This window comes from Plectrocnemia conspersa, unplaced genomic scaffold (assembly GCF_051122295.1).
Source record: "Plectrocnemia conspersa isolate PC_06_02 unplaced genomic scaffold, ASM5112229v1 ptg000003l, whole genome shotgun sequence".
In the NCBI taxonomy this organism is placed as follows: Eukaryota; Metazoa; Arthropoda; class Insecta; order Trichoptera; family Polycentropodidae; genus Plectrocnemia; species Plectrocnemia conspersa.
Window position 1 is genome coordinate 4,585,931 of NW_028277167.1, and position 19,999 is coordinate 4,605,929.

At 30.5% G+C, this 19,999-nt stretch overlaps 1 protein-coding gene across 14 annotated transcripts in view; it reads right to left on the reverse strand.

Annotated features, from left to right (window-relative positions):
• Window positions 1-257: 257 nt before the first annotated feature.
• baz (par-3 family cell polarity regulator) overlaps window positions 258-19,999 on the reverse strand; it is a 76,366-nt gene continuing 56,624 nt past the window's right edge. For 3 of the 14 annotated variants that reach the window (XM_088183661.1, XM_088183669.1, XM_088183663.1), the window contains 17 exons: window positions 14,611-14,814; window positions 11,941-12,081; window positions 11,670-11,869; window positions 11,471-11,596; window positions 11,235-11,332; window positions 10,007-10,200; window positions 9,774-9,947; window positions 9,322-9,576; window positions 9,079-9,254; window positions 8,857-9,008; window positions 8,131-8,785; window positions 7,876-8,060; window positions 7,082-7,219; window positions 6,453-6,970; window positions 4,428-4,492; window positions 4,231-4,317; window positions 2,636-3,090 (listed from right to left, as the gene is read on the reverse strand). In XM_088183661.1, coding sequence (XP_088039787.1) covers window positions 2,952-3,090; window positions 4,231-4,317; window positions 4,428-4,492; window positions 6,453-6,970; window positions 7,082-7,219; window positions 7,876-8,060; window positions 8,131-8,785; window positions 8,857-9,008; window positions 9,079-9,254; window positions 9,322-9,576; window positions 9,774-9,947; window positions 10,007-10,200; window positions 11,235-11,332; window positions 11,471-11,596; window positions 11,670-11,869; window positions 11,941-12,081; window positions 14,611-14,814 — 3,507 coding nt within the window. In that variant the 3' untranslated portion in view covers window positions 2,636-2,951. Of the gene's footprint in view, window positions 3,091-4,230; window positions 4,318-4,427; window positions 4,493-6,438; window positions 6,971-7,081; window positions 7,220-7,875; window positions 8,061-8,130; window positions 8,786-8,856; window positions 9,009-9,078; window positions 9,255-9,321; window positions 9,577-9,746; window positions 9,948-10,006; window positions 10,201-11,234; window positions 11,333-11,470; window positions 11,597-11,669; window positions 11,870-11,940; window positions 12,082-14,610; window positions 14,815-17,802; window positions 17,953-19,999 lie in introns of all 14 variants that reach the window. The other 11 variants (XM_088183667.1, XM_088183668.1, XM_088183666.1 and 8 more) reach the window with 7 other exon arrangements.

A 19,999-nucleotide genomic window follows, 5' to 3' on the forward strand; every position in this document is an offset into this window, starting at 1 on the left:
TTGTCATTTATAGTATTATTTTATTATTATTTTTTTGATAACGAAGTTTGCAAAAAGTTCTTATATATGCGAAAAATCGCTAACTTTTTGAGTAAAAGCGTTCACACACAATCGGCTCGCAGATTAAGTCTTAAGAATGAGTATAAATTAGCTTTATAGCTAAATAAGTAATGTATGTTTATATTTTTAAAGATGCCTTGGAAGAATCGACTGAAGGAATATTCCTAAATATATTGTTTATAAATAATATTACTAAGTCACTTTAAAATATTTTTTATTTGATTTGATATTCATACAAAAAATAATGGTAATGTATTGGCTGTTTACTCGCATACCAAAACTTATATATAAAACAAAAATCTCTTTCATAAATCACTCCTGAATAAAAAAATAAGCTGAGGAACATGTTAAAAAGAAAAATAAACTAATTACATAATAAGCTTAATTAACATTTATCTCCAACTCAGCTTTCACTTGAAGTTTGTTAAAATAACAAGTGTTAATAATATAATGTACATTGATTAGTATATTTACATTGTATTTTGCTTTGTAGCACCAACATTTACGATTTGCTATGGCTAGATGTTTTCTATACACAAAATGGTGAAAAAATCTTGGTATATAATAATAATTAATTGACTTATTAAGTTTATTTACACAGAATATATACTTTTCTCATTAAACGAACTTGAGCTGCATATTGCTAAAAAATATAAATATAATTCATATTTATAATGATTAAAAAGGAATACTTTATAATATTAAATCACCAAAATTTCATTATAAATATAAATATCATACTAAGTCACTTGGGCAATGCATAATTTTTAATCCGTATCTTTAGCTATTATCACTCAGAAAGAAAGACAAAATAAAAACATGATCACAGTATGTATCTGGAATTTGATTTACGTACATATTAATAAAATATTATCATATTAATAAAGCATTACATACATATGTATTAGATTTATAAGAAAATTTTAGAGATCAATACGTCAATGTGTATACAAATTTTAATTTAGATAGATTACTATAATTTGTCATATCATATATAATCTAATTAAAAATATTAGCTAAAAATGTAAATAAGTACTAATACCATTAATATTTAACTTATATTGATTATTCTACAATTAGGTACATAGACGACTCTTGCCACAGTTGAATCAATCTGAGCTTAAATCTTAATTTGTGAATATAAATTTATTAATGCGATCTACAAGATTATTTAATAGCTAACTTTGGATCGGGAGTATAAAATATATCATAACTGTACTAATACAAAATCATATTGAGACGCTTCTTTAAGAATAAATAATGAACAAGGTGTGAACAAATACATTTATAAAAAAAGCATGGCACAATAATTAACAATAATACTATTACTCCATGCTAATATTAATTCATAGAAGACTTGAATTATATTATAGGCAAAATAAATCACTATGGAAGCAATACAATTATTTATCAACAAGGTTTGGCAATAGCTGGATTGATATTAATGTTACTGTCGCAATATAAATTTATATGGACGGACATACGAGTCTTTGATATATGAACGAATTGATTATGTAAAAATAAGTGAAAACCGCTCATAAACTAGAGACTCGTTTATATATATGTATATAATGTTATTTTCTTTTAATAAAAATTCATACTCAATCCAATATGCCTGATATTTAAGTAAATAATTGCTACATATAAGATGTTTTAGGTAAATTACAATAATATTGCAACTAAAAATTCACTGGAGAAAATTTTTAAAAACCGTTAGGTAAATTTTCACAATAAAACTAGTATATATTTAATATGTATATTATAAATATATAGTAACATATAGACATATTCTTTTTAAATCACGATAGTCAAAGATGTAATTTTAAATGTATAAAAAAAATTGACCAGATAAATGGCATGGTCCTAAATTTTAGACATTTTTTTTGTACATTTGATAAGATGTAAAAATGTGTCAAAATTAATTAATCAAACCATTCAATGTCACATGATGATATTTGATGAAACAATTCATCGTAAATGTTATATTATGATTTGGTAACGTAAAAATATCTTTATTTAAAAAAAATATATATATAAAAATTGATGAGATAAAATATTCATCACATACAATAAAAATTATAAAATATACAAGATGGGCAAAGAAAATCTTTTGCAAATAACTTTCAATTATAAAAAAACTAATAAACGGCTAGTGTGTATATATTACATTCGTGCAATGAGTATAGGATTTAACACACATTTTGATAAACTCTTTTTTATTTTGTTTCAATATGAAATAATAATATTTTTATATTAATTATCAATGCTTAACTCTTTTATGTGATACAAACTCATCTTTAATGTAGTCATGATCATAGAATCATTAAACATATATTACACTAAAAGAATTACAAACAATAAGCTAATGACAAGCATACATATTTAATTTAGTAAATTAAATCCTGACATTATTTACTTTAGAACTTACTATGTATATAACACATAACAAGTTGTTATAGATTAAAGCTTCCGTCTTTCTTAGCCCATCTTATAAAATATTCAAACAAATGTGCGAAAAAGAGGCGTGAGTCTAGATATGTATCATTTAGACATTGAACAATTTAGATTGCATTAATTTCTTTATTCATAACTTATTGTAAACATCCTATTCAGACTTAAACCATTTTTACGCACATGTGTTAAATTTCTACCCTGCTTAAGTTGCATCGTTACAAAAAAATACATATTATAAACATTGACTGGATAGTATAAATATATGCTAACTTAGAAAAAAGCGGCGTCGTTAAAAATACATATAAATACTGATCTTTTCTATAAGTATGATACAAATGTTCGGCTAATCGCAGGCTCAGAAAATAACATATGGAATGACGCTGCACTATGAGATCCATAATAGCTGCTGCATTAAATCAAAAACGGCTGATGCAAAATCAATGGTACGGCGCCAATTTGGTGTTGATGGGTCTTGCGTGTTGGATGCTCTCATATTCATAAAAGTTGGACTGGGGACGGTGGATTTCGCCTCTGGGGCCCCTCTGCGAATGGTAGCCGCCAACTGCGACCCGTTTGCTGAAAATAATAAAAATATATAAGTACTGAATATTATATTATATGTTTGCAACATTGGCGATGCATCTATACAAGCTGTAGAAGCATTGCTTTCCCTATTTTATTAACAATGTTTACAAGTAAATCACTAATACTCGAAAATATAACATTCAGGTGGTATCTAATTTAATTTAAATATATCAACTTTTGCTACTTTGGCAAAAATTCCAGGATCCAACGTCATCTTTGCAGAAATAATCAGAAACATTTTTAATTGACTGTATAGTATTTGCTTCGAGGGAATAATAACATTTTTGTTATTATATATTATCATACATCAATATTTAGATAGTGATCCCAAAAAGCTATGTTAACTAAAGGGTTAATAAAACCTGTAAATCACACAGAACAGAAAATCAGTTTTGAAAATAAATATTTATTTTAGTCCCCAATATAATTTTTATATTGCTGTAAGATGCATCAGTTATATTATTTTTGTATACATGTTTTAAAAATTACGATTATTTGAGGTTATGTTAAAACTTGATTTTAACCTTTAACCCCTTCAAACCTGAGTTAACTCGGAAATCTGTATTTTGTGAATTCTCATCTCAAAAATCAGCAAATTTATCGAAAAATGATATTGTAATTCAAAAAAAAGTACTATGACTGGTAAGTAGTTAACTTCCTGTGGTGTATATTGAGTGTACATGTCACCTTATTATGTGAATATTTTAGGTATTTTTACGTCATACACTTATGTATTATACATATACGTAATTATCAGACATGATAAAAATAATTATGTTAAAAAGAATCGGGTATTGATTTAGCAATACAGTCGTAAATACTTATTTTCAGATAATTTGCTACATACAGTAGTGATGTTTGCATGCAGAGGTTTTCAACCGGATCTTTGAATATTATTTTTAAAATATGTAAATATATTATTAAACATTAAGAAAAAAATAATAGCTGGAACAAATTTTGATTTGAAGTAGAGCAAATGAATGAAAAGATAATGACATCAAATCACAGCATTATTCATTATAATATGACCAGTACTACTGTACATCTTTCCACAATAAAGAATTATCTATATTTAAAGTTACTTCATCTTATTAATTATATTATACAATAATATGAAAATGCAATAATTACGTTTCTTCTTCAGCTTTGACCCTCTGGGCATTAACTTGCCTTCTCATTTGGCCGATCTGAACCTCACTTAGTCTTTCTCTTCGAGCGCTAGAAGTTATAAAAAAATATTAATATGGTTTGTTAGATTATTAGATGTTCAATAGTGCGATTAGATACAAATGATTGTGATGTGTGCAAATGTAATAAAAGATATTTACTTGAGATTTTGTTGAATTTCCTCATAGTTGACATAATGACCACCACCCCAAGGACCCTCCATTACCTTCAATAGAAAAATGACACTCATTGTTTGAAGATAATAATAATTATTGTCTTAAGCATAACTTAATTTCTATAGTAACATACTAATTATAGTGATTATCTACTCATTTACATTTGATCTTATTAACTTATGTTTGTACAAATCTTAGAACGAACTATCTTGACCAAACTGCCCTTTTTTATTTTGATAAATCTAAACTAAAAACAATATAAACTAAATCAGAAGCATTATGAAGATGCCGTCTTTTTGATTGCTTTTATTTTAGTAATTAATATAGGTATATTGATTTGAAGTAACAGATTTTTTCTTAATTAAAATGTGTCTAGTTTTAGAGATGATCGTTTGCTATATATTATATTTCTGTGCATATGTAGATAGAGTAAAGAAACCAGTAAAATGGATATATCTAATATAGATTCTAGATGAAGGAAATATACATTTTTTTTAAATTGTGCTGATCAAAGAGAATTAAAAGTATAATGTTTCGGTAAGAAGATTAGTATGATTTATAAATGCTTTAGTTGCCAAAATTATGCTACTTGAAGATATAATTGGATTAATTTTTAATTGACTCTAAGGTATTTTTCTTCAAGGATGAATAACATACATTTTTTATTATGCAATACATCGATATTTAAATAGTGATCCCAAAAGATTAGGCAACCAAAGACCGGATTACTGTGAAAACAAAAATTGCGCACACGAATATTCCACACAGCGAAAATTCTGATCACTGATGTTTTTTTTTTGATTGGCTATTCTACTTTTGATTCCAACTGTTCTATATTTTTCTCAATTGAAATCATATTGACATAATTTTTTTATTAATATTGAGGTAATTCTTAAATATACATATGTGTATATTAATCATCTATGATTGGAATTAACTCTGTTTGAAATTTTTGCTGTGTGCAATTTTCTTTGCGCAATAATTACCGAACCGGTTAAAACATATTAAATAAAAAAGTAAGTCATTAAAAAAGTTTCATGAGCAAAGACTATATATTAAAATGAAATGCTGCTGATTAATTCAATTAAAACTATAATTCTTTAGATAAACATAAGCATTTTAAAGTACTTTATAACTGTAATAAAACACTAAATCTATACTATAATTATTAGACTTTGTTTTACTAAAATACACTTTACAAAACGTTCTGCTGAAAATTTCTAGAAGGCAGATTTTTTTTAAATAATTTTATGTAGATAACTATTTAGACAATTATATAAATTGCGATAATTAGTATAGATCTAATATCAAGCTTTCCAAACATTTTCATTTTAATGAACTTTTCAAATTGTCATTCTATTTCGTTTTTCTTATTTAAAAGTAAATGAAATATTTTTTTAATTTAAGGGTGAAGAAAAATATATTAATTATCAAGTTGAGTTAAAGTAAAACCACAGCATAAACTAATCCTCAAGGATGATAGTCTTATTACGCTGATGAGGAATTTAGATCTACCAAAAAGGTGATAGTAAATGGAACATTGTGAGTTGTATATTTAACTGTGGCAAAATTCAGACTGACATCGATATAATTACCAATTATCAATTTGCTCAATGTAAGAAGAATCAAATCAAGAGATTAATGCTTCTCTTAAGTGTTGAGAATACAATATAATTGGAAACTAGTTATTTATATTTTATTTGCCTTTTCCAATGATTGTTAAAGAATATTGATGAAATAAAATATGTACGAGGTAAGATAAAACAAGTGTTTCTTTATCATAAAAGTTATTTTTAAATGTGATATGAAATAAATAGTATAAAACATTCCATGTTAGTTTGAAATGTTGAAAGTTGTTCAAACGTTACATATGTACATACACACAGACAATCTCCATTACTTATTAATCGATTATTAAAAATATTTATATGGTGAAACCTACTGCATTTGAACAACTTCCGTTCAGCTTGTTAGATAAAATGATAAATAGATTTACATTCACAACCATACCTGCGACACAGGATGGCCGCTTGGACTTGTCCTCGAAGGCGGATGTCTGTACGGAGGCGCCCATTGCATTCCCCTGCTCCCACTTGATCTATCTTCGCCACCGTCGCCCAAACGATCACCGCTAGATTGGCGGCTGTGATTGCCATTTTGCACATGTTGCTGCTGCTGCTGCTGCTGTTGCTGATGATGATGATGATGCTGCTCCCTCGGCTTTGAGCTTTGCTCGTTATTATTGACAGTGTCGGAATGTTTCATCGGCGGTTCGTGCAACCTTTCTGTTGTATCACTTCTTGATATCGACTTTTCAGAGGCTCTCACCGGATGAGATCGATTCTGAATACCACTGGAGTAAATCTCTGAACGCGTTTCAGACACTTTAGTCCGTTGCTTACCGAAACCGAACATCGAAGACAGCGATTTCAATAATGACGGCTTCTTGTGTGTCAATGACGATTGAGTCGGAGTTCCTCTGACCATTCCTTCGACGACGCCGTTATCAGTCAACCAATGTTTTAATGCTGCAATATAATAATATAAAAGTTTGTCATTATTTAAATTTCATCGTCTTATTTAAACTGACTTCTTACAGAATGTTTAATGCTGCAAGTTTAAAATCAATTAATACGTACGTTGATGCGATCTAGCATATACTGGATCATTTTGTCTCATATTGGGATGACCGTGTAGCGATACTTCTTGAATTGCCGTTTGCAATGATTCCAAACTTGAAGATTTTCTCATTCCGAGAGCCGGGCCAACTGGAGCTCCTGTTTTGAAAAGAATTGATATATTTTATTCGACATGTTCTAAGAAAACATTTTATTTTATATAGTTGAAAAAATCTGTTACGTTATGCAAATATTAAACAAAATGTCAAAGTTGCACGGTTAGGAGCCGTGCGAATATCACAACGTATTATATATTGACTGTAATGTTAAAAAAAATTAAAAACATTTTTATTTTATTGATAAACAATTCAAAATTTGTTGATTGAGTATGTGTTAATTGTTTGAACGAACTTAAGCGAATTTTTTTTTATCCAAAGTTTTGAGCCTCTGGAATTTGGGATATCGATTTTTTTATACTATTTTAATTAATATAATGTTAGTAACATCTGTGACTAAAGCGCTAAATAAATACGTTATGGTAAATATGCAGTTTAACGTGTATTTTTATTATATGAAGATGAAATAATGACGCAACGCAAAGTTTCTGAAACGCACATATTTGTGCACACGGTATTCAATGTGTTAATAATTACATATTATTTTTCTGTAATTCAATATTTTTTTCAATAATTTAATCAAGCTTCAAAATTCATATTCTTTTTTAATTTTACCTTAAACTTCGCTTATTAGAGCCAAAATGATTGGGGTCCATTAAGCGGAATCGACTATATAAATATATATAAAAAAAATCTTACCATTTGCATTTGCAATTCGCTGCTCTTTTAGTTTTTTATACGTTCCAGTATTTTTGGCATCCATAGCTGCGTGACGCTTTTCAGACATCGATCTACGACCGATAGCGTCCCTAGAAAAGCCGATACCGTCATTTCCACAGCCACTTTCGCTACCGGACTCCCAAACCCCACCATTAGGAGCACTTCTAAAACACAAAATCTAAAATCAAATCATTTTTCTTTTTAACATCGATTACCATTACAAATGACACTTACTTTGCCGTAACATAATCTTCTTCCATAATCACATTGTGCTGCGCTTGCGACGTGCGCATATTATGCCTTAAAGAATTCGGTGGATGCATAGCCCTCGAAACGTGCTGTTCTCTTCCTCCATTCAGCATCGAGACATCACCTTGAGTAGCCAAGCAATAACTTTCGTTTCTAAGACCCGTCAATCTATCAATCACAGGATTCCACCCGTCCAACCGGCTCCATTCGAAACTATCCCGCTTCATATCTCTCTCGTTACTCTCCCTCGACTTTTCTCGCTCATGATAACTTCTCTCTTCGACAGACTTGTCACTAAGCCAAGATGTATTATTGTTATTGATATTGACTATGGTAGAGTGCTTCTTTGCATTGACACTCGCATTCGAATTTTGGGAATCGTTTATCTTGTTCGAATTAGTATCAAACTTTAAATTTTTATTATAATTGTTATCTAAGACTACTGTCGATTTACTACTTTGATCTCTAGATGAGTTGGAATTCATTGATTTGTGGGGTGAATTAGAATTATATATCACAGTGTTATGAGAGGGTGAAAACGATCTGGAATGTGAGAGGATGTTGTCATTTGAGTTATTCGTGGACTCGTTTACACTAGGTGGTGTATCGTCTTTCCATCTTGCGATGCTATCCATACTCTCTGCAAAAAAACATTATTATAATCAGTACACAATCAGTCTGATTCATAATATAAACAAAAATGATACACACCTGTTCTTCTTGCTATGGTTATGGAAATATTTCCTTGAACGTTACTCCTAGTATGTACTAAAGCTCTTCTAAGAGTTTCCATGGCTTCGGCATTCGATTGACCGACTAACGAAATGCCATTAATGTTTAACAACTGATCATTAGTATGCAATCTGAATTAAATTAATCCATTACAAGAAATTCATAATTATAACTATAAAAGCAATTTAATTTGAGGCATACCTTCCATCTCTTGATGCAGCACCGCCATTAAGAACGGACTTGATAAATATACCTAAATCTTGCGGATTATTACCCACCGTCACTTTCCCCTTAACGCTTATACCTAAACCAGCCTTTTCTGAATCGTGAACTGGAATATCTAATCTCATGACTGAACGATGCCTCAATCCGAGCACCTAAATTATATTTAAGAAAATTATATCGATGTTTATTATATAATATGTTATATTTTAATGTAATTACAGTATTGGACGAATTAAGAGCATCTTGTAACGATTGATCAGATTTATTCATTTGATCCCTATGCAGAAGATCGTCTTTTGATGAGCTTTTCTTTATGTAGCTTCCCCGCATTGACGGGTTTGTATTGTGTTGATTGATTGCATTCACAATCGACGACACTCTACCCGCTTCTTCTTTATTCATAGCAGCTTTATCTGAGGCAAAGTCGTGCGTGTCTCTTGGCATTTTGTTGAAGTTTGGTTGTGGTTCTACCCGCTGAAATTTCACAAATTGATAATGAAGTTTAAGGGCAATCAGCAGATTATTTTTAATCTATTAAGTGCACAAATTATAATGGTAATTTTCAGTCCATAACATAGACGTACATTATACATATGAACAAGAGATAATATATAAGCAGAATGATAACATACACAGACACCCACCTGTGTTTTGTTATGTACGGCACTCACTGTTTGCACTATCGCCGTTTGCGGCCTCTCCACCACAATCGTCACCGTGGAATTGGTTGGAGTGCTGCGCAAAAGCGACACCACTTGTTGTTGAGAAAGGCCGCTCACAGCCACGCCGTTGACTGATACCATTCGATCGCCGGCTCGTAATCGGCCGTCACTCACAGCTGCTCCCTGCGAAAAAATATCATTGCAAACTTTCCAAAAATGACATAAGCCATTAAATAACTTACCTTTGGTAGTATATTCTTAATGTAAATGGGGCACATGCCACCCGTCGGATTATCTCTAGTCGTTATTGTAAAACCTAAGCCCCGTTCGCCCTTAATAAGCGGCACCGTGAGCTGAGTGAGCTGCCCCGTTCTATTAGCACTTAATTCACCTACGCCTACTTCTACGCCGTTATTGCTTAATTCGTGCATATTACCTGAATCAATAATTTACAATATTAGTGTAATAATAAAAAATAAACAACAGATAATTATGTTCTGGTGTTTAATCTTCTGCACAAATCAGAACAAAGACATACATTATATTATACTTTTGCAAAGTTGTGAAATTTTGAAGCCATGGAATACACAGTTAAAGTTAAAGAACAATCATTTTCTTCATATGGAAAGAAGGTATCGATCATTCAGCATTTGTCTTCCGAGTCGAAATGTGCCAATGGATTGACTAATTTAAAAACAGTAGAAGGAGCTTTAAAGATAATGAGCGCAGCAGGCAACCAACTACTGCAGCCAATAAAGAAAACATTTGGGTGATCTTTAACCAATCCCCAGTCACAGAACTTTATAAAAAAAATGACTAACAAACTCATTACAAGGACCTACCATTTCTATGCAATGGTATTTAAATATGCAGCCATTGTAAAACCCTTAAAAATATTCGTACAAATTTAATTTTTAACAAAAAAAAGCTATGATAATTTTCTTGAGAAATTTCTTAATTCACAAAATAAAATATGATAAAGTATTGGTCAAAATTCGGTTTAGATATGCTTCATTTGATTCTTACTTATTGTAAGTCATAATATTATTATAAGTTTTAATATCAATGGTGCGATTTTATTGCTTTTGACGTGAAAAATGTAAAGAAAAAACGACCACTGACTGGCCAACTTTTGCCCCCCCCCCCCTGTAAAAAGCTAAAATGACATCGCTGATGAAGTTATGGCAAATCTGCAGTGGAAATTACTATCACATAATTTTTATTCATCTGATTTAGAACTTATTCGGAGAAAATAAAAATCATTGTGATGCAAACAAAGTGAAGAAATATCGAAAAAAAAGTGGATAAACAAAACTCCATACAGTTTTCGAAGAGGAATAAAAAATCGTTTCTTATTGGGATTACTTTGAAAAATATAGTAATAATATTAAACAAATATGAATCAATGAGAAAAATATAGGCAAGAATTTAATAAACATCTCTCATATACAACATATAAATAATACTTACTCGGCATTTCTGGTAATCTATCTAAAGGTCTTTCTTGAATGTGTGATGGTGGGATGTTACTATTACCACCAGATACCCATCTTAACATATCTTCAACCCTAAATCAAATTAATTCGTTATGATATAAAACATAAAATATTGTATAATGGATTTACAAAAGCAATCTCAAATGTTAAGCGACACAACAAGATAATTTGAGTGTTTCGCATTTTATAGTCGTAATTAAAAATATCTACCTATGATTTTGACTATTTGTTATACTGGTATCCTGCCCTAGCGGTTCTTTTCTAGCACTCTCTCTTGGTAAACTTTTAGTATTTCCTATTTGGACTCTTTCGGCAGCATCCACCCACGCTCCACTTCTGCAATAACACAATTTTAAATAATATAAAAACTGACACATCAATGAATACCACGAGATCATGCAATACATACCCAGGTCCAGAGAATTGCATTGAAAGTCTATTTGATTGCCTTTGGAACGGTTGACCCATCATCGGGTGCAACTTGTTCATGTCATTTGGATTAATATTTGGTTTTTCTTGTATTGGAGGTGGTAGATCGTTCTCGTGCATATTATGCGAACCGTTGTCTCTAAACACGACAGCCGCTGACCATCTCTTAGATGCTCCCATCTAAAAATCGAACGTGCGAATTAAATACAAGTTGATTTAACGTCGATGTCGTCCAAGGTAGGATAACTCACCGATGGTTGATTTAATGGAATGTTATCTTGATTGAGTGTTGGTTCGCTGCCTCGTCGGACTTGAAGACCAGCTGAATTCAATTCTCCAGCACCGACTTCTACGCCGCAAACGTCAGCACCTAATCCCATGCCATTTGTAACCTGTTAAATGAAAAAAATACAATATTAGTGTAGGCAAATATTTTCTACTTTTTTTTTGATGTTATAAACATTTTATTAGCAAATTAAATTACAGATAAAATTTTATCCATATTTTTTTATGTAGCTGTATATAAAAATAATATAATAACCTATTTTTTATTGATAATATATCCTTATACAATAACATACTGTTTGTCTTTATAAAATAAAACAATATTTTGGAGCAGTATTTAAATACATAAGTATAATATATAGAATTGAATTTAAAAAATAAAACTAAATAATGTTTTATTAATTAATTATTAAATACCTTTCTGATAATTTATACTACTTTTATGTACTTTTCATTGATTTTGAACTACTTAAAATATAGATATGAAGTTTTACATTTAAGAAACAGTATAAAGTAAGATTTAAGAAAGACGAAGTTCATAAAGATTTTGAATAACTCGTGAGATTGGTTGCATACTTCAAAGTAATATTCAAGGAAGAATAAGTGTTGGAAGATTTCGCATTTCATAATAGAAAAACTTAAAAAATGTTTCCATTACCGCACATAGTAAATATTTGTAGCTGTTGCCTTGAAGATAAAAATAGTAAGCATAAGTGTCGATCTATGTACATAATATATGCACACATATATAATGAGAGGAAATACAATATAAGTGGAAAAAGAATTTATATTCTAAATTAACTAGTATGTCCCATTAATATAGTTCTATTGACCTAATAATTCATATGTTCCAACAAAAACACTATCCTAAATATGTCTCTAGAAATTTATAGTATCATATATCATTGTAGAAGGCAAACGAGAAACAACTACATTGTACTCTATTCCCTAGTAAACTTAATGTGTAACTGCTTATGTTAGTAAGTCGCCTACTACCTGAAAAATGTGATAGCACTTTTATTTTATTTATTTACTAGCAATGTATCTTTTGAAAAATCAATGATTTAACCATCAATATATTGATGGTTTAAGAAATCAATGACACTACATGCATACCCAAGCGTACACGAATATCTGTATATACATACATACATATCGTACATACAAATAGTGCTCTAAGTCGAAAGCTGGAATTAGGAAGATAAAGGAAAATAAAATACGAGCAAATTATAATCAGATATTTAAGAATAACTAAAAAGTAATAGCCGATGTAGGTATAAAAAATTGATGATTATACACAACATAATGGAATACAGCAGTTTTTAAGGATACGATTACTGCCATAGATTTATTTTGATTTTTATAAAACTTTTTTTAATTGAGCTTATATTATATTGGCTAAATTGGTTAGGCAACCTAATCCGCTTTATTGTTTCAAAATGGTGGTTATAAAATCTAAGCAGATTAGGTACGAACTAGCGGCAGCGAGTGAGCGTTGATCAGAACAGTGAACACCCCATGAATAACTTTCTGCAACGAATCTACATAAAAAATGTATATGGATATATAAAATGAATAAATAATTTTTTAAATAAATTTGTCCCCCGATAACAGGAAAGTAGCGAAAAATTAACTGTAACAAAAAATTCGTGTTACACAAATTTATATGTTTTAAATTGACAAGCATCAAATTTGTCAGAAGCAAATTATACTGATGTTTTGGCTGTTTTAACCCTTTAAACGCCAGCGACTTTATAGTGAGTCAACTGTTATTTCTTTATTACGCATTAGTATCTCTTTCTAAAAATAAACATAAAATACTTGCTTTACTGATAAATGAAACTAGTACAATAATCGTTAACAATTAAAAAAATTTGTAAATAATTCGTTAACTAGTTTTAAAAAAAATATTCAGCAAGTAACTCACCAGTGAGTCGCTGGCGTTTAAGTGATTAAGCGTTTATTAAAATATCATAACATTTTAAGTAAAGCGCTGTTTATGCATATTATTTAACCCTTTGATTGCCGTAATTTGATATATCAGATTTTGTTACTTTAGCTAATTTTCATTGATTAATCAATCGGATATATTTTTAATTTCATTTGTTTTAGGGGTAAATAACATTTTTTTCGAGCATATTTTTATTTATTTTGTAATACAACTAAAGGCTCGGCAGCTAAATGGTTAAAATAAAGAGCAGTCTATTTGCAAAATATCCAACATTTAAACACTACGTATAATAAAATTTATTAATATTACACTGCATAGGTAATAAGGACCTTTTAAATGAGAAATACATAAGACAATTGTTCCATAAAACGACTTGTTTGCGCATTACTGTTAGACAGATTAAGTGCGAGCGAGCATTAATCAGAAAAGTGAACACCCTATGAATAACTCACTGCGACGAATCCTTTTTCGAAGAAAAAATAAATGCACAAACAATCCGTTTTATGGAACAAAGTATTTATTTAAATGCACATATCTCTCAAAATAATTCCCAGTTCAATTATATACCTGTTGTACACAAAAATTTGCATTATTATTTTTTTTTAATTATAGTTTGACTACATTATATGTATGTATACGTTTAATAATGATTATATGTTGATAGCTATAAATGAGAATAACTTACCCGGAATAAATCTGGACTGGCGGTTCCCACAGAGCTGCCACTAGCTCCATCGCCACCATGATGCATAGGAGCATCATGACGACCTTCCAACGAAGCCACCAGCGTCTCGCGATCATCCGCCACATCTTTGAGCTGATCGTCCGGGTCCAAGATTCCGCCCGATTCCGAGCGAAGGTTCCTCACCACCACCCATGATTCAGAGCCCTGCAGACAAACAAAAAAGGCTTTAAAACTCATTACTTATTCATAGCGTTATTAATGTCAAAGTGTCAATTCTTTGAGTGAAAATCTAGGGCATTTGCATTGAGCCTGCAGTACAAGCGAGCGACCTGAAACGCAAACATACGAGACCTTCTCTTTTGAAAAAAGCCGAAATGAGTTTCCATTCTAGAGGCAAACCCGAGATAATGAGTTATGTTTTCTTATCAGATTTGAGGGCGGGTTAGTATTGCCAGAGTCAACATCCTAGGCGTGTTCGTTCGTCACAATGCGACATTGCGCAAAATTACATTGTTCTTTTTTAGTTTTGCAACGCGGTCACCACTGTGGGAGCGAAACCAGAATGGAAAAAACTTCCGGCGCACTGGATTCGTTCGAACGCGGTCGGATTATGGCAATTATGGTTGAATCAACTGTGGATGGCCAACAATGACGATGGTGCCATCGACTGACCAATTCGAGGAGTTGCATCCTGTCGCCATATATGAAGAGTTTTTATGCAAAGTAGCTATAGATCGTAAATGGTAATCAATTGTCTTCAAAAGAAAATTCTTACTCAAAGAGGATATGATGTAACCTTTGGATACACAAAGATAATGGCTTTAGTTGCGAAAGCATTGAACATACTATTTTAACGTATTTATTTATGTCTACTTAAAATTGCTTTGTCGGTTGTAGGCAGTACTTTAATCTGCACTACTTAAAATGCAAAGTAACGAACGTGGGAGGGTAACGATAAACTATCTAACAGTATTTCCATCCGATCAAAATTTTAGATGTTCATGTACCAAAACCTAGTCTCGAGATAGCGTTAGTGATTTATACCACTATTTAGAGAAGACACAAAAAGGAATTTATAAAAGTCTTAAAATGTTAAAACTTAGATACGATAACATAATAATATTTATACTACATGAATCAGATTTTTAGTACTTTTTACAACTAAAATAAGGTAACTCATAGGATGAGAAATATATTAAGTATAAATACAAAAAAATAATCTACAATTATGCAACAATATTTTATATGCTTAATAAATTAGATAAGACGATGTTCCAAAAATTACAAAATATGATTGAAAGATTGGAATGGTTGGATATTGAAGATTAATGTTTGTGTTTATGTATAAATTAAAAAAAAAAATATGTTACCTGCGGAATTTAATAAGAAATCAATATGTATATAGATTTAATACTAGAAATAGGGATAATTTCCAGATAGATAGGTATAAGAAAACGAGTACGGCCAGGGGAATTTTGTACGGAGGTGTGAATTTGTATAATATTTTTTAAGGCAATCCTTAAAAATAAAAATGTAGCGGATTTTTCAATGAAGTAAAAAAATAAATAAATTATAATATTAAAGTGTAAATAAACTAAGCGTGCTGTTAATTTATAAATTGTATGTTTGAAATATTATAAATATATATCGCACTTTCGTAAAATACTGCAAAAATTTGAAAATTCAAATATTTTATGGAAACCAATTTTTAACAATTAGCTAAATAAATAAATAAATTATAATTAGGAATTCTTAGTGCTCACGTAGAAAAAGTTAAATCATATATAATTGCTCAGTTTATAGATAATTTGATTTATATATGTAAAATTTCAAATAATCATGTATATATACACATATATTTTTTAAGCTTATATGGTTGATAATAAAAAAACACAAATAAACTACGAAAATGTCGGGACCAGCCATGATTGTTGCAACGAAATTTTTCGTAATTACCTTTGTTAAATGCGTATTTGTGACTTGCAGAACAAGTTTGTTAGTTGACCCTATACACGTAACGATCAGATATTTTGACGTATAGGCCACTTTTAAATGGACCTTAACAAAAAAAAAACAGTCGGTGCCGATACAAATACAAAATGGAGCAATTAAAGTGCCGATAATGTCGATGGAATATACTTTAACAGGCACACAAATTACAAGTGATTAACTGACAACATTGCTAAATCTCAGCTTTTTATAAAGTAGTTTAAAGCATTACAACATTATCTGTTTCCGTCTTAAAATTCGCATTGATCTAATGCTCGAGAGTAGGAAGAAACCAAGCGCCTCCCCTATTTCATAAAGTATATAAACGTATACACATGGCAATAAAAACTTGGGATACACAAAAATTCACATCATTCCTGGTCGTCATGAAGTCCGAAATTTAATAAATTAAATCGATTTTCAGAGACGAATGGATTCTACGAAACGTAGACAAGGCTACGAGGAAATAACAATAATAATTTAAAATAAAATATCAAAAACTGCACAGAATTATTGTACGCAGATAGTTTAAAAACATATTTATTAGACAATAACAAATAATCTGTTTCCGCCCCTAACAATAACATTGGCTAGATTATGTGAACTGGAAGGGTGTTAGGATTGCCATTATTCATTATAAGGTATATAAGTTTTTTTCGCTGATCGAGCAAAGTAATTGCAGACATTTATTTAAATAAAAATGTTTAAATTCCTGAAATGTACGATACAAAGGTTTCTTAGATACCAAAGCGATTGAGCAGCACATGTGTTTACATCACCTAAATTCAAATTCTATAGAAAAATTACATTTGGAATTGAGCCTTGATAGCTACTCTTTTCGATTATTTATTTTAAAACACTTGTTTCATTGCTCATCTTATGGTCTTATCTTAATGATACAATACACATTTGTCATAAAATGTTACTTTAGAGAAAAATAAAATAGATTCATTGTGAATATATGAATGAACAGTATCTTAATACATATGCTACTTGTGGATATGTTAAATTATTTCTATGAATGTGAGAGATGAGCAAGTGTTTATTTATGTATTATATGTCTATCTGCACTATATGCACTAAATATAGCATTCGGTGAAAACCTACTTAGATGATCAAGGTCTACAATAAAATACAATAGGTCGTCTCTGTTGCGTCACCAAACGAAGCAATTTCAAGGTGAGTTACTTAAACTATTGGTACCGAATTGTCTGCTCGATGCTTCTGCGCGGCCAACTTGGCCAGCTTCTTCCATCTCGGAGGTGGAACTGGAGGCTGACGACCAGCCATCATCTTCATCACATTTCTATAACTCACTATAACTAAAATATCGTTCTACTTCTTTGGCAAAGGCTTGAAAGAAAAACACAACACAATAACATTTTTTACTCATTCGGCGAACGAAGGCTTGAAAGATTATCCATTCTTAATTGAGACACAGGAAATTGATTCGACACTCCTACCGGATACTAGTCAGATTCACGCTGCCATGTCATGATCATGACACGATGTAAAACTTGGCTTCGGCATTTGTGTGTGGAGCACAGAAGGGTTTCCAATTAGTGGTTCGCTCGGATTGCGAAACCGTTAAATGCATACATAAGATATCGATAAAGTGGCTTTGACCGCTACAAGTTGCCAGTACATATATAAATAAATAACGAACTCGGCGACTGGATTCCGTATTTCTGCATGAATCGAGAAAGTCGTAAAACTAAAACCCATAACTCTCAACTTGAGGAAAACTCAAACGCAATTAACCAAAAGTTGAAAGCCAACACAATGGACACTTATGCACTCTTGAACAATGGTTCACAGGTGGAGTTCACGATATTCTTTCTGTTTCTTTTTGGTTCTCTTATCGCCAATGTTTCTGAATATGAACAAAGGAAGAGGAAGGGCTATATAATATAATATTATGCGTTATAATGATATCTTACGTTCGATAAACCCACGCGTCGATATCTAATCGCGAATACTATTGAAATGTCAGAATAGACAAGATAAATGTAAAGCGTTGATATGTCGACATTTTAAATTGAATATTTGAATGACACGTTGAGATTCGTTGATAAGTGTTGACTTGAAAAGTTATGTCTAATTGAATGCTTAAATAATTCCGAATACTTTGTGTAACTAGACGTGTTACAAAAATAGTACTTTTAAATAAAAACAGGTGTTTGAAGTAAGAAAATATGTATGAATTACTAGATTCATATATTAACTAAAGTACAACAAAATCAGTTAAAGTACAAGAAAAGTACGCTTTATTTTGTTACAACATTTTCTTGTAGTGTTCTATGACATCGTGTGAGAGACGTGTGGTGATCAATGAAGACATTTAAATACACTCGCGCTTCTTCAAAATATTTAACGGCCGTTCCAAACTTGTTTAGAAGATAGGTTACAGAAAACTAATCCAATTATACCTCCAATAGGTGGGCGAGCACTAAGCCTCCCTCACGATAAAACAAAAGTACCATTTTATATTCAAAATGTTACTTTTACGTAAAAAGCATGGTTGTGATCCGTGAAATGCAACAAGTTTAATGGTCGTGAGGTCCGAAAAATTTGCGATCGCTAATCTAAGAAACAATGGCTATATTTTTATTTTTTATTTTCAGCATCTACATATGCAGTTTTCACTGAGGTTGAGGCTGATACGTTTATTTTTAATAAGTATTATTGTATCGATTATTTCACTTACTGTACTTTAAAATGTTATGAAATCATAAGGTGCAAAACTAAGTAACTTTAAAACTTAAATTAATTGTAATAAAATAGTATTTTCGGAAGTTTAAGTTTTGGGCCCGACTCTTATAGCTACGCTGGCAGCACCGTAACAAGGCGGCGGTTTGAAGATAAGCAGAACATTCAATTTTATATCTAATTTTTGTGTCAAAAATGTTGTAAACGTCTAAGAACAATATTAACAATGAGCAACTAAGCAGACTATTACTTTATAAATTATATATTTAAAATATTATATTATACAATATATATCGCACTTCTGTAAAATATTGCAAAAATCTATAAACTACATTTTAATATTTAAATAGTAATGATTTAATAAACCATATTTTTAAATAGCTATTTTAATTTTAATAAATAGATTTAATAAAAATAATCTAATTTAATTAGGGCACTGTTTAAAAAAATATTTAATATTTTCATTATAACCAAGTTTACAAAATTCCAATAAAGACATACGACAGTATTATATTTAGATATCTGAGAATATCATGAATATAAAATGACAATTTTTACTGAAGGTAGGATTAAATATACTCAGTGATAATATTACAAAGGTAGTGTAAAACATTTTTGTTTAAGAAATTAGATTTTAACACTACTTCAGCTGAATTTGCACAATTGCAATATACCAGTAAAATATATTTTT